At 39.5% G+C, this 14297-nt stretch overlaps 1 protein-coding gene across 5 annotated transcripts in view; it reads left to right on the top strand.

Annotated features, from left to right (window-relative positions):
• fbxo10 (F-box protein 10) overlaps positions 1-14297 on the top strand; it is an 82120-nt gene that overhangs the window by 38208 nt on the left and 29615 nt on the right. For 4 of the 5 annotated variants that reach the window (XR_005942777.1, XM_041185844.1, XM_041185846.1 and 1 more), the window contains exons 4-7: positions 10158-10307; positions 11618-11754; positions 13060-13130; positions 14064-14216. Coding sequence is in view for 4 of the 5 variants with exons in the window: in XM_041185844.1 (XP_041041778.1) it covers positions 10158-10307; positions 11618-11754; positions 13060-13130; positions 14064-14216 (511 nt within the window). In the remaining variant the exon portion in view is untranslated. The remainder of the gene's footprint in view (positions 1-10157; positions 10308-11617; positions 11755-13059; positions 13131-14063; positions 14217-14297) is intronic. The other variant, XM_041185845.1, reaches the window with a different exon arrangement.

The following is a 14297-nucleotide window of genomic DNA, read 5'->3' as shown; positions in this document are numbered from 1 at the left end:
GGGAAGGTATTGGGGAGTTTTAATAGAGGTGTTCACATTTATGAAGGATTTTGATAGAGTAAATAATGGAAAATTGTCTCTAGTGAAGAAGGGTTGATAATGAGAGGAAGCACACTTAAGACAATTGGCAAAAGGAACCAGAAGGAAGATGAGAAATATTTTGCGCACCAAGTTATGATCTGGAATGCACCAGCAGAAGGGCCAGCCGAAGTAAATGCAATAGAAACTTCCGATAGGGAATTGAATAGATACTTGAAGAAAGGCTGGGAAGGAGGACCAAACGTCACTTTTAAAAAGCGTGGGGAGGCTGAATGGACCAAATAAAGACTGAAAGGGACTTCAGCTTTCAAAAAAGAAACTTTTTTAATGGTCCCTTCCTGGATAGTCCTACATCTATTCCTACCATCATTGCAGCTGCCCCTAGATTTATTCTTTCACTTTATTACTAAAATAACAATTATACATGTAAACAAAACACAGAGCCCTTGTTTTGTCCTGAAGGGGGTGGTTAATACTGGGGTACAGTTAGAATCTCCAGGATCCCTCTGTTGTCTTGTCCAAGTGAACCCAGCCACTGATTGTTGGTAGGCTGGTAGACTTTTCACCATGAATAGTACATCACATGAGGTGGTGTGGTACTAAACCTAATCCTGTCCCATCCCATTTATCCAGATGGGTGCACTTTCCAACACAGGTCAATGATGGAGAAGAGCAGAAATACTAGCTGAGTTTTATTTTTGTTGGATTTCCCCTTCATTTGTCCAGGGCACAGATCAGTATTATTCCTTAACTGAATTGAAGTAACTTGGCACGGCCTGGGCTCAGTGGTAGCAGTCACACCTTGTCAACTGGTTGTATCATTAGACCCGCTGTGGGACTTAAGCACACAATCTTTTAAGCTGGTGCTTAAATGCACTGCTGAGGAAGTGCTGCACCGTTGGAGGTGCTTTTCTGAGTAAGGTCCGATCTTTCCCCTCTTGGGTGGATATAAAAAATCTATTGGTGGTTTTTGAAGATGATCGGGGTGATTTCCTTGGTGTCCTTGCCAATACTTATCCCTCAACCAACATCACTAAAACAAATGGTCATATATTCCAATCCTGTTTGAGGGCGCACGGTGTGTGCAAATGGCTGTTGTGTTTCCTACATTTCAACAGTGACTAAACTTAAAGTACTTCCTTAGCACCAAAGTGCTTTTGGAACATCGTGAGGTTGTGAAAGACCTTAAATAGATGGAAGTTTTACCTTACTCTACACTTAGAGGCATCCTAGGAGCAGACATCTGCACTGGGTTTTCCTCCACTATCCTCCCTGAGGGGCTCATTGCTGCTTGTCAGAGGCAACCATACTAACACAACACAAAGTCTACGGTGGACATTTCCATCAATAGTGGCCTGGCAGAGGTCAGTTTTCCCACTAATATCAGGGTTCAATACTGTAATGTACAGCCACATTCAAACTTCCCCCAAGGGTAGTGTGACAAACATCAGAGGAACAGGGATAGTGAATTCTAACAATTCCAGAGTTAATTACCAATCTCTACTTCGGCTGAAGGATAAAGATTCCTAAAGCCCAGGATTTTATCTGTTTGATCTGTACAAGCACTATGCATACGATCTGATGGAAAAAGGCTGCCATTGATGTTCCCGGAATGACTGACATCAGGAGGTGGAAATATGTCCACTGTGATATCTGATTTTATTGTGCAGAGGACACAATCGAAAATTAATTTCTGATATAACTTAGATATTATATAAATTCTATGTATTTATAGAGAGAATTAATATAGCATGTTTCACAGCCTCAGGATATCTCAAAGCGCTTCACAGTCAAGGAAATACTTTTGAAGTGTAGTTACTTCATGGGTTAAATGAACAGATAATCTGTTTTGAATGACGTTGGTTGAAGGAGAAATATTCTGCTGGACACCAGAGAGAACACCTGGGATGGTACTGTACAGTCTTTTAAATCCACCTTGGAGAGTAGACAGGGATTATCATCTCATCTGAAAGACCTAAATGTTCAACAACGCAGTGCTCTGTCAGTACGGCAGTGAAGTGTATGTATACACTGTGCCTATCTTGGTTATTTACTTATAAAGGAAAACTGCAGACTCTAAACAAACCTTCAGTCAATGATCATTCTTGATGTTAGTTCAACATTTCTTCTAAATGTTGGGTAGGACGCATGGCAACAAGTGATTGCACAGCGAGGTACTAAGTTGCATCTTGATAATCTGAGCCAGCGTTCGTCAGCAGTGACCGATTCAAGACAAAGGCTTTAGTACCGGCTAAATTTAGAAGCACAGTTTGTCATGTATAAGAATGGAGGAAGAGGAAAAAAACTGAATGTGAGCTAGCTGATCAAATATTTAATACGAGGCAGGAGGAAATATCAAAAAATGTTTTTAAAATTAAATTGGATTAATGACCATTAACTGGCGTTAAGCTTGGTTTACATGTTCTACTTGTGCAATTGACATTAATTGTTATGACTAGTTTGCAGAACAACAGATTTTTCTGGAATATAAAGATTTTGACAAGCTAAAGCAGAGAGCCAGTTGGATTCACAACAGCAGTGGTTCATTTTTCAAGGTCCACATGTATAGAGATTAAAATAATGTTTAAAGAGGAAGTGTCCCCATTAGTGCTACTCATAAAATCCTGCAGAGCAAGAAATTATAATTAACAATGCCAGAAAGTTGTCTATTTCTAAATATTTCCATCTAACCTGGTGCTGCTGAGAATAGGGTAAAATCAAGTGTGTAGAAACCATTGGATATAATAGTTAAACTTCTCTGAGCAAGCATACATTAAGGTGTCAGGAGAGCTACATAAGTTTAAAAAGAGACCTTCATTTAATTTTGAGACATTGGTAGTGAGACTAAGCAAAGCTTCCTGCTGAAAGAAAAAGGTGTTAATACAGCTATAGTGAATAGAAACACAATTATTAGGTGTAGGTTTGACTTAGTTGCTGGCATTCATGCATTGGGGTCAGAAGACTTTGGGTTCTAGACCCCAGAGCTTGAGTATATCATCTAGTTTCAGCGCACTATACATAGTGCTGCATTGTCAGAATTGCTGTCTTTCAGAAGAGACAACAAACAAAGGCTCCATAGGAGAATGAAAAAGATCTACAACACTGTTTCAAATGCAGGGGAATTCCCCTGATGTCTTGGTCAAAATTCCTCCCTTAACTGGTATAATTCACTTGTGAAGCATTTTAGGACATCCTGAGGGTGTGAAAAGCAAATTCTGTATTCTCTCTTTACAAGTTCTTTCTGGAACTGTGTATGCATGGGATTTTATGCTCTGTTGTCTGTTTCTGGGTGGCCCTATCCTTTTTAAATAAAAATAAATTACAGGCCATTCTTCTTTCCTCATTTCCCATCTTGAATCCTCAATTGTTCATTGTTTTCTCGACACTTCTCTCTCTTTAGCTTTTCCTCACTCTTGCATGGCCATTTTAATTTGAACAGTACATCGAGCAACTGTTAAAATGCACAGAGATTGAGGATTCAAATTTGACTCTTTGACACTAGTTTGATGCTGCCTACAGCCTGCATCATAAGTCACTCAATTTGGATTCAAACATGACACCAACTGAAAGCCAGGTAAAGTCTTTTCTACATATTAAAGTAATCATTCACATAATGCAAAGGGGTTGTGTTTGATGTGGAAAGCTCTCACCTCTACAGTGATGATTTTTTATGTCACTTAGAGGGCACTGCAGGTCAGCATAATTTCATTTCATCCAATTTTAAATCTCATCTCATCTGCTAAATATTTATTTAAATTAAAATAAATTGTATGTGAAATGATTTTGTATTGTAATTCAGTTTAGCAGCCAAAAATAGTCCAAAATGTAATTTCATTACTTCGTTCTTGACATGTTGTATTGAGAAATATAAAAGAAATGCAGCTCCTTCAAGTATTGAATTTAAGGATATAAGAGCACAAAAAATAGGAGCAGGCGTAGACCATATAGCCTGTGGCACCTGTTCCATCATTCAGTACAATCATGGCTGATCTTGGGCTAGAAAATGGAGTTGAAGCCAGCTACCCATATCACTTGATTTCCTGAGACACCAAAAAATCTGTCTATCTCAGCAATAAATATATTCAATTATGAAATATCCGCAACCATCTGGGTTAGAGAATTCCAAAGATTCACAACCCTTTGAATGAAGAAATTTCTCTTCATCTTATTCCTAATTGATCATCCCTTTGTTCTGAGCCTGTGCCCCTGTATTCTAGATTCCCCAGCCAGGGGAAACAGCCTCTGTGTCTTCCCTGTCAAGCCTCTTCAGAATCTTGTATGTTTCAATGAGATCACCTCTCATTCTTCTAAACTCCAGAGAATATAAATCCAATTCACTCAGTCTCTCACCATAGGACAACCCTCTCATCCCAGGAACCAATCTAATGAACCTTCGCTATACTATCTCCAATGCAAGTATATCCTTCCTTAAATATGGAGACCAAAATTGCTCACAATATTCTAGGTGAGGTCTGACTAAAGCACTGAGCAATTGCAGCAAGACTTCTTTATTCTTGTACTCCAATCCTCTTGCAACAGAGGCTGACATGCCATTTGCATTCCAAATTGCTTGCTGTACCTGTATACTAACTTTGTGTTCCTTGTATGAGTATACCCAAGTCCCTCTGAATATCAGTTTTTAAAATGTGTGAAACTTGTAAATGTTATTCTGTTTTTCTATTACTACCAAAGTGAATAACCTCACACTTTCCCATATACTCAACCTGCTACTTGTTGCACACTCACTTAACCTGTCTTTATATGTTTCCAGTCTCTTTGTGCCCTCCTCACAGCTTGTATTCCCACCTAGCTATGTATTGTCAGCAAACTTAGATACATTACCCTCTGTCTCTTTGTCTAAGTCATTAATATAGATTGTACATAGCTGAGGCCCAAGCACTGATCCTTACAGAACTCCATTAGTTACAGCCTTGTTTATCCTTACACTTTGCTTTCTATCCATTAACCAATCCTCTAGCCATGCTAATATATCACTCCCAACACCATGAAACCTTATCTTGCATATTAACTTTTTGTGTGTCACTTTATTGAATGACTTCTGAAAATCCAAGAATACTACTGCTACTAGTTCCCTTTCTCTACCTAACTAGTTATATCCTCAGAAAAACTTTAATAAATATGTAAATTTTCCAGAGAGGGCAATCCATTGTTGGACTGAATTTTTACCTCATAATGATTCCAAAATCTTCCTTTTCTGTAACCAACCCCGAAGCCCTACATCCCCTGAGAGTTCTGTTTTCCTGCAACTCTGGCCTCGTGTGCATGCCTCACTTCCTTTGTCTCACCATTCAATTATATGCAGTATTTCAGCCATCTGAGTCTTAACCTCTGGCATTCTCTCCCAAACCTATTCACCTCTTCATCTCTCTCTTCTCCCTTTGAGACTCTGCTTAAAACCTACCTCTTTGATCACCTGGTAATGCTCCTGTGGAGCACCTTGGGACATTTTACTATTTTAAAGGTGCTATATAAATAGTAAGTTGTCATTACCTTGACATTTTAAAGACGGATCATTACATTGTCCTGAAATAAGACTTAAAACAGCAATTTTCAGAATTGAATATAAGATATGGAATAAAAAGTTGCAATGCTGAAAATCGGGTTGAGAGGCAAAGCAGCAAATTCTTGAAACACAGCAGATCAGTCAGCAGCTGTGGTGAAAACAGATATTGCTTTGCTCAGGGCCCTTAAATTGAAAGATAGAGGAGCATTTGAACCATTATTTAAAAAAAAGGGGGAGAGGGGAGACTGGTACGCCAAGTACAGAGGAAGCTGTAATAAGTTGAAAGAGCTGCAACTTGCTTTTAAAAAAAATGCAGAGCTTCTTTAATGATATAAAAACCTAAGCCTAACCCTAATTTTAAGCCATCTAACAAGTTGCTGCTTTTCTTTAAAGTAGACTGCAGTCATTCAGCCCATTAACTTCCTCCCTGTGTTTGTCATTTGTTTTCAGCATTTTCTTCCATGTCTTCCATCAGTAAAGTGCAATTGATCTTAAGTTGTCCTGTGAATAAAAAGTCCTCAAGTGGCACCCAAGGACTACTTAGCTGAATTTTCTCGAAGAGCTCAGAGGAGATTTTAAATCAAGAGAGCAAAACTTGAACAGCTTACCTCATCTCTACTAAGTTAGCTGGTCAAAGCAGGATGACAGTCAAGTGTTACAATTGGCTCAGGACCCCTGGCAGGGGAAGGGGAGAAAATATCATTGGAGTTCCTGTTATTGTGAGCCCCGTTGTCAAACGGATAAGTGGAATGTTAGTTGAGGCCACAATTGGTTAATGGTATCCATGCTCGGGACAGCCAGCCACTACTCACTATTGAGACCAGTGATGTGAAATCAATGATATTCTTAGGAATATAGCTACAGGAGAATAGACCATTCAGCCCATTAGGCTTGTTTCACCATTCGATTAGGTCACAGCTGATCTCTCCTTCAACTGCATTTGCCTGTCATTGTTCCATAACCATTGGTACCCTTATCTTATAAAGGTCCTTCTATTTCAATCTTAAAAATTTCAGTTGGACCAATGCTTAAGACTATTTGAGGGAGGGGCTTCCCCCAGATTTTCACAACCCTTTATGTAGAAAACATGCTTCTCCTGAATGACCTAACTGTAATTTTAAGAATATCTCCCCTTGTTCTGGATTCTCCCATCAGAGGAAATAATTCTTTACCTAAACTATAGACTTCTTTTATTTTAAAAACCTTGATTAGCTTACTCCACAGCCTTCTAAGTTTGAGGAAGCACAAGCCATTTATGCAACATAGAAACATAGAAAATAGGAGCAGGAGTAAGTCATTTGGCTCTTCAAGCCTGCTCTGCCATTCAATATGATCATGGCTGATCCTCTATCTTAATGCCATACTCCTGCGCTCTTCCCATACCCCTTGACACCTTTAGAGTCCAGAAATCTATTTCTTTCTTAAATATATTCAGCGACTTGGCCTCCACAGCCTTCTGTGGTAGAAAATTCCATAGGTTCACCACCTTATGAGCGAAGAAGTTTCTCCTCATCTCAGTCCTAAACGGCTTACCTTGTATCCTGAGATTGTGACCCCTTGTTCTAGAACCACCCCCCCACCCCCCTCACCCCCAGCCAGAGGAAACATCACCCCTGCATCCAGTCTGTCCATTCCCCACCAGAATTTTAAACGTTTCAATGCGATCTCCTCTCATTCTTCTAAACTCCAGTGAATACAGGCGTGGTTGGCCCAATCACTCCTCATATGATAATCCTGCCATTCCAGGAATCAGTCTGGTGAACCTTCGCTGCACTCTATCAGTGGCAAGTATTTCCTTTCTTAGGTAAGGAGACAAAAACTGCGCACGGTGCTCCAGGTGTGGCCTCACCAAGGCCCTGTACAGCTGCAGTAGGACATCCTTGCTCCTGTACTCAAGTCCTCTTGCAATGAAGGCCAACATACCATTTACCTTCTTAACTGCATGCTGCACCTGCATGCTTGCTTTCAGCGATTGGTGGACAAGGACACCCAGGTCCCATTGTATATCAAAATTTCCCAATCTATTCCCATTTAAGTAATACTCTGTCATTCTGTTTTTCCTACCAAAGCGGATAACTTCACATTTATCCATGTTATACTGCACCTGTCATGTATTTGCCCACACACTCAACTTGTCTAAATGGCCTTGAAGCCTCTTAACACCCTCCTCATCGCTCACATTCCCATCACGTTTCATGTCATCAGCAAACTTGGAAATATTACATTCAGTTCCTGCACCCAAATCATTGATATATATTGTGAATAGCTGGGGGCCAAGCACTAATCCTTGCGGTACCCCACTAGTCACTGCCTGCCACTCCAAAAAGGACCCGTTTATTCCTACTCTCTGTTTCTTGTCTGCTAACCAATTCTCAATCCATGCCAATATGTTACCCCCAATCTCATATGCTTCAGTTTTACACACTAACCTCTTGTGTGGGACTTTATCAAAAGCTTTCTGAAAATCCAAATACACCACATCCACTGGTTCTCTCTTATCTATTCTGCTAGTTATGCCCTCAGAAAAACTCCAGTAGGTTTGTCAAACATGATTTCTCTTTCATAAATCCATGTTGACTTTGTCTATTCCTGTTATATTTTCTAAGTCTCATGTTATCACATCCTTTATAACAGACTGTAGCATTTTCCCTGCTACTGATGTTAGGCTAAACCGGTCTGTAACTCGCTGTTTTCTCCCCACCCCTCCTTTTTTAAATAGTGGGGTTACATTTGCCAATGACCTTATATTTTAACTCTTTAAGACCTGGTCTCATTCTGGTGAATCTGCACTGTACTTTCATCGAGGCAATATATCTTTCCTGAGGTGCAGCACCTGGCCGAGACTTTTTGAAGTCTAACTTCTTTGAGGTAAAGGTCAAAAGTTTCATCAGTCTTCTTTCATTACTTTTTGTACCTGACTTTTAATGATTTGTGTCCTCTGTAGTCTTCTAGTGTCTCACCATTGAGAAAATAAGTCCACTTTGTTGTTTTTTTCACCCAAAATAAATGACCTCTCACATCCTCACATTAAATTCCATCTGCCATAGTTTTCCCAATTGCTGCTCCCATCTGCATAACTTAACATGCCTCAGGTGTCACCTACAAATTTAGATATTAAACCCTTCATTCAAGATATTGATAGATGTGGTATACAGCTGATGCCCTAGTACAGGCCCCAGGGAGTACCACTTGTCATATCCTGCCAATCACGGTACATTTCTTTTATCCTTACTCTGTATTCCCTAGCTCCCAACCAATCATCAAGCCAGGTCACAAAAATTGCCTCCAGTTCCTCGTGCTGTCATTTTTAATGAGGGCCATTCTCAAGCCACTGTAAGGTACTCGAGGTGTCCATTTTGAGAGATTTTGCATTATTATTGTGGAGGTTTCTCCTCCAAACGCTCCTTTCCACACTGCCATTTTTTTCCCTAACCAAATGTAGTATGTGATTCACATAATGTGTTCATTTGATACATTCTGTAGCTGCAATTTTACAATTTATTGTAGAAGCGACTTTGAAGTAGAATGAAAATGGTCCAAATTCTAATATTGAATAAGTTGCACACATTTGTTAGGCAGTAGAGTTTGAAATCCTAACCCATAGTTTTGACCCAAGCTATAACATGGAATCAAAGGAAAAAAAATGGTAGAACAAGTGGTGCAGAAGAAATAATCCAAATTATTGTGTCTTTAGGCAATTAGTGTGTACTGCTGTGGGGGACAAAAACCTGTTCAGAGACATTTTTAAAGTGCTCTTTAAGTGTTGAGGGTTTTTGCCTTTTTATTTTGCAGTGCATATTAACATGGAGTTGGACAATAACAGCTTGGAATGGCTGGTGAGAAAATGCAGTCCAAAATATTGCTCCAAAAATTAAGTCGGTGGGGGGGGGTGATTTTTATTAAGAAAAAAGTGAGAGGTACAAATACTCTCTGTTCCCCCAATTCTCCCACTAAAACACCTCGCTCAGTACGTCCGCAAGAACAACTTGCATATATATATAGCACCTTTTAAGGTAATGAAACTTCCCATAGCCATGAAGTAATCAGACAAAAATTGGCACCAAGCTAAAAACAGGAGGCCTTATGACAGATGACCAAAAGCTTGGTGAAAGAGGTGATTTTTAAGGAAGTTCTTAGAGGAGAGGTATGGGATGAAGTTTAGGGAGAGAGTTCCAGAGGTTAGGTACTATTCAAATGAAAGCACAGCCATTAATGGTGGACAAAATAGGAGGAATGCAGATTTCTCAGAGTATTGTAGAACTAGAGAAAGTTTCTGAGATAGAGCCTCAATCTGAAGTCTCATACGAGAGATGGCATCTCTGACAGTGCAACAGTCCCTCAGTACTGCTCTGAAGTGTGAGCTAGGCTACCTATTTAAATCAGTGAAGTAAGAATGCAAAACCTGCTGACTCTTATATGAGTGTCACCACTGAGCCAATGCTGACCATTTGTGCTGAATGTCCATGAAATAGAATTATTTAATGAATTAATACTGTAGTTGATAGTTTGTAAACATGGTTGGCTACTGTACTTTAGTATTAATCAAATGTGCTCTGCTTGGTAAATAGCTAATGGTCCTGCTTCTCGCCTTCAGATTATAATGATAAAGAATGAAATTAGTCAGTGCAAAGCATCAGGAATCTTTTTACGACTGGCAGCAGGTGGTCTAATCGCGGACAACAACATCCACTCCAACTCAGAGGCTGGTATTGATATCCGGAAGGGAGCCAACCCTTTGATACTGGTAATTAACCCTATGTTTTGCTTGGCTGTTTGTTTGTGTTTGCTACCATTGATTTTGACAAGCAGCCAAGCTCAGTGTAGCTCTTGATCCCAAACAGAACTTACTTAAACTGGTTGTATCAGAATTTGCTTCGCAAAAGTATTTCATAAGAATATTTTTCCATTTAATGTCCATTGAAAAATAGTTTGTAGGTTGTTTCCTTTGTAGTAACACCATCACTTTAACATTTCTGATAATATAGTGTGTTCCCCTTTTTTTTTAACCTTTTAATGTCTGAATCTGAATTCAGCCCAAACTGATGGGATGAAAATCTGCATCACTCTTCTGACAGTTCTGATTCTATGTGAATGACTTTGGGCAATGTCCTAATGACCCAGCACCTCATAATGCAAAGGAACCTCCAATTTGTGTAAATTGCCATTAAATTGGAGATTGTACTGAGAAAGGTGATGGATGAGCAAGGCTGATGTGGAAAATGGAAGTGCCACTCCACTCATTGTTGGGACTCAGTAGAGAGTGACTTACTCCACCTAGCCCATTTTTGGCTGTTCAATGTGGTGAATGCTTCCCTCCACAACAGCCAATGTGTACGAAAGGTGCAAAAAAAAACAATTTTTGAGTCATCCTACTCCTATTCTTTTTTCCTCTACTGCTTAAGTCTTTTTTTTCATTAGATTAGGAAATTGGGTTGGATGAAAACAAACTCATGTTAAGAGACCTAGATAATCAAAACATATATATTGATTAGAAATCAACTGACTTTTTTTCTTCACGAATGAAGATTGATGATGCTAATTCTGTCGTGGCATTAGGTGGAGTTCAATTACAGACAAATGCAGCTCTGTAATGACCTGACATCAGAGAAGAATCATTGAATTGTGATCGGGAGCTGGAACAAATGGCCTGAGGCTAATTAATGCACGCTTCCACCACCCTAACACTGAAACATTTGGCTACCTTGAACATCAAAACATGGTCTAGGTTGGAGAGTAAGGCTCCGTCTATTCTAGCCCAACAATATTCCTTAACCCCAATCTCAGAGAGTGCCTTACCTGTGTGCAATACCCTATTCCTAGCAGCACAAACTTGGGGGCTGAATCTGTTGGGGATGCAAAAAGAGAGATGTCCTTGTCTGCATGGATCAGCTACTCAAACAGAGCTGTATCTGAGCTATTTTATAATGGCCTAACAGTTTGAGTCTGAATATTCAGAAACAACAATGGGTCTTTTAGTGCTGCGTGGCAGAAGTGATGGCATTCATGCAGCAATGCTCAGTTGTGGTGTTTCCCTGTTTTTGTTTTGCTCTGCAGTGTAACCAGATACACAGTGGCCATCGCTCAGGGATTGTTGTGCTCGGAAATGGAAAAGGCATCATTCGCAGTAATCGAATCTATGGAAATAAAGAAGCTGGCATCTACATTTTATATAATGGAAACCCAGTGGTGTGGTGAGTGTCTCACTTGCAGCTTCTGTAATTTGGGTCCTAATCTCTCAGGCACAGCTGTGATTCCTAGGGTTTGTGTAATGCCTGACTGATCATTAAAGATATTTGCATGACCTGAAGTCTTTTGAATACATTTGTGTTAACTAAGAATTGCATTTTGTTTCTTAGCACCTGAGGTATAAATAGGCAATACACCGTGTTTTTGTCAAGAGTAATTGCTGAATCTACAAATCCCAAGTGGCATTACCGCCTTTGTGTGTATATCATGAATAGTTAAATGTAATCTGCACATCTTCATTAAAAAGTAACAGTGGAAAAAGGTACATTGTGCATTTAGACCTGTAAAAAGTCTGGAAACCTTGATATCAGCCATTTCATTGAGTTTTGTTAAAACATGGTTTCAAAGCATTGATTTTTTTTGAAAGAATATTATGGAATATTCCCAAACTAAGGTCTTGCTTAGGTACTGAGTATTTATTTTCAAAAGTCAATTATAAATGACTTGTTGTGATAATAAAATTGACCATCAAACAGTCATTAGACTATGCTATGACTGTTTTTGCATGAATTCTAGGTTATAAAGATGTTGGTGATAAGTCAATGAACATCTTTATGACATCTGAAGCAGATAGTAACATTGTTTAGTCCCAATATTACCTTAACCCAAGTTTTGGGGTTGACAGTATTGAGGTTTGGCTCTGTGATAGCACTTTTGCCTCTGAGTCAGAAGGTTATGGGTTCAAGTCCCACTCAAGACTTGAGCACAAAATCCAGACTGACATTTCAGTGCAGTACTGAGGAAGTGCTGCAATGTTGTGCTGTCTTTTTGAGGAGGCGTTAAGCTAAGGTCCTATCTGCCCTTTCAGGTGATCCTGGTCAATACTTACCTCTCTGACCAATCTGTTTTTAAGTCATACTGGTTTTCATTTCATTGTTGTTTGTGGGATTCTGCTAGTTCAAATTGGCTGCCATGTTTCCTACAAGAGTGACAACACATCCAAGTTACTTCACTGGCTGTGGGGCATCTTGAGATCATAAAAGACGCTATATAAATTTAAGTTCTTTCTTCACTCACCCATTCAAAGCAACGAGTGTCATTGATATGCATGCAAAAACCTCTGAGTGACACTCCAAAGGAGAAGCACTTAAAAGAGAGAATGCGATCGGGGGCTAAGCCTGGGATCTTGGGTTGTGCCAGTGGTGAATTTACAGGTGTGGTCAAAGATTTCTCCCTTTAACCACCACTAATATAGACAGTAACACTTCCTAATGTAGTGTGTATTCAGCTGATAATGTGTCTATTCACAGTGGGAATCACATATATCAAGGACTTGCCGCAGGTGTTGCAGTGAATGAAAATGGAAGGGGCCAAATATTAGGTCAGTATGCAACTTTACAACACAGAAAATACTATGCTTTTTAACCAAGGCACAAATACTTGAATTAAGTATTCTGTGAGTCTGTGCTTATCTTGCTATTCTATATTTTATCAAGGACTTAAGCACACACTGTCTTTTAAGAAAATGATGTAGGAGGGGTGTGTATTTTTATTATACCTTATTGTTTGTATAATCTTTTCCAAGTCTGAAGTACTTGTTGTTTTGGAATGAAGAGTACCTTTGTTCCCGCTTAATGTTCACAACCTTTCAAAAAAACTGCATCCATCAGGAGAGGGCTGTCTACAAACTTTCCCCACATGCAGTATACCACTCTTGACTGTGTTCATGGTTTGATCTTATAGTTGGAGTTTGGAGCTCTTCTGTTAACTGAAGCACAAAAATAATTGGGGGCTACTGGAGAAGTGCAAAGGTTAGGGCAGGATTGGCCTCAGCTGTGATGCTCCGTACTGTCATATAACCTGACAACATTAACTGTTTAGATCCACAAATGAAAAATAGGTAGAGCAGGGTGTGTGCAGCTCATAGAAGCATGCGTGAGCATTGGTCAGTCTTCAGGAGAGGAGGGGGATATTGGATAAAAGAGAATAATACAGGGCTACTGAAATAGTCATGGGTCTTGGAAATGGCACAGCGTAGTGTTTTCCCAGCAAGTATACATCTTGATCACTGCCCCATTCCTTACAGAGTTTTATGTGCATCCCACTTTGCTGATGCACCAGTAATTTCTACCAAGGTTCAACTCCAACTCCCAGAGATGGGCATAAATGGGTAAACACTGTCAGTTCCACCAAAAATCCACTGATTTCAGTTACTTGGTTACAGATGGGTAAGTTCTTCCATGACATTTAACTTGGTTTGCATTTCAACTGGTTTTTTGGTTGTCGTATTACCAACATTTCGTTGCAATTTTAGAAAATATTATACGTGAAAATCATTGGGGAGGTGCAGATATTCGGCGAGGAGGAGATCCTATTCTGAGAAAGAATCTCATCTGTTACGGTTATTCGGATGGAGTTGTCGTGGGTGAACGAGGGAAAGGGTTAATAGAAGGAAATACCATATATGGTAAGGGTGCAACAGATTATATTTCAGCTCATCTTTAAGTTTCTGTGTTTTGTGTAATCAAATCTCAAAGTAAGTTCGTTT

The sequence above is a fragment of the Carcharodon carcharias genome, chromosome 4 (genome assembly GCF_017639515.1).
Source record: "Carcharodon carcharias isolate sCarCar2 chromosome 4, sCarCar2.pri, whole genome shotgun sequence".
NCBI lineage: Eukaryota > Metazoa > Chordata > Chondrichthyes > Lamniformes > Lamnidae > Carcharodon > Carcharodon carcharias.
This window is presented reverse-complemented; position numbering and strand designations above follow the sequence as displayed.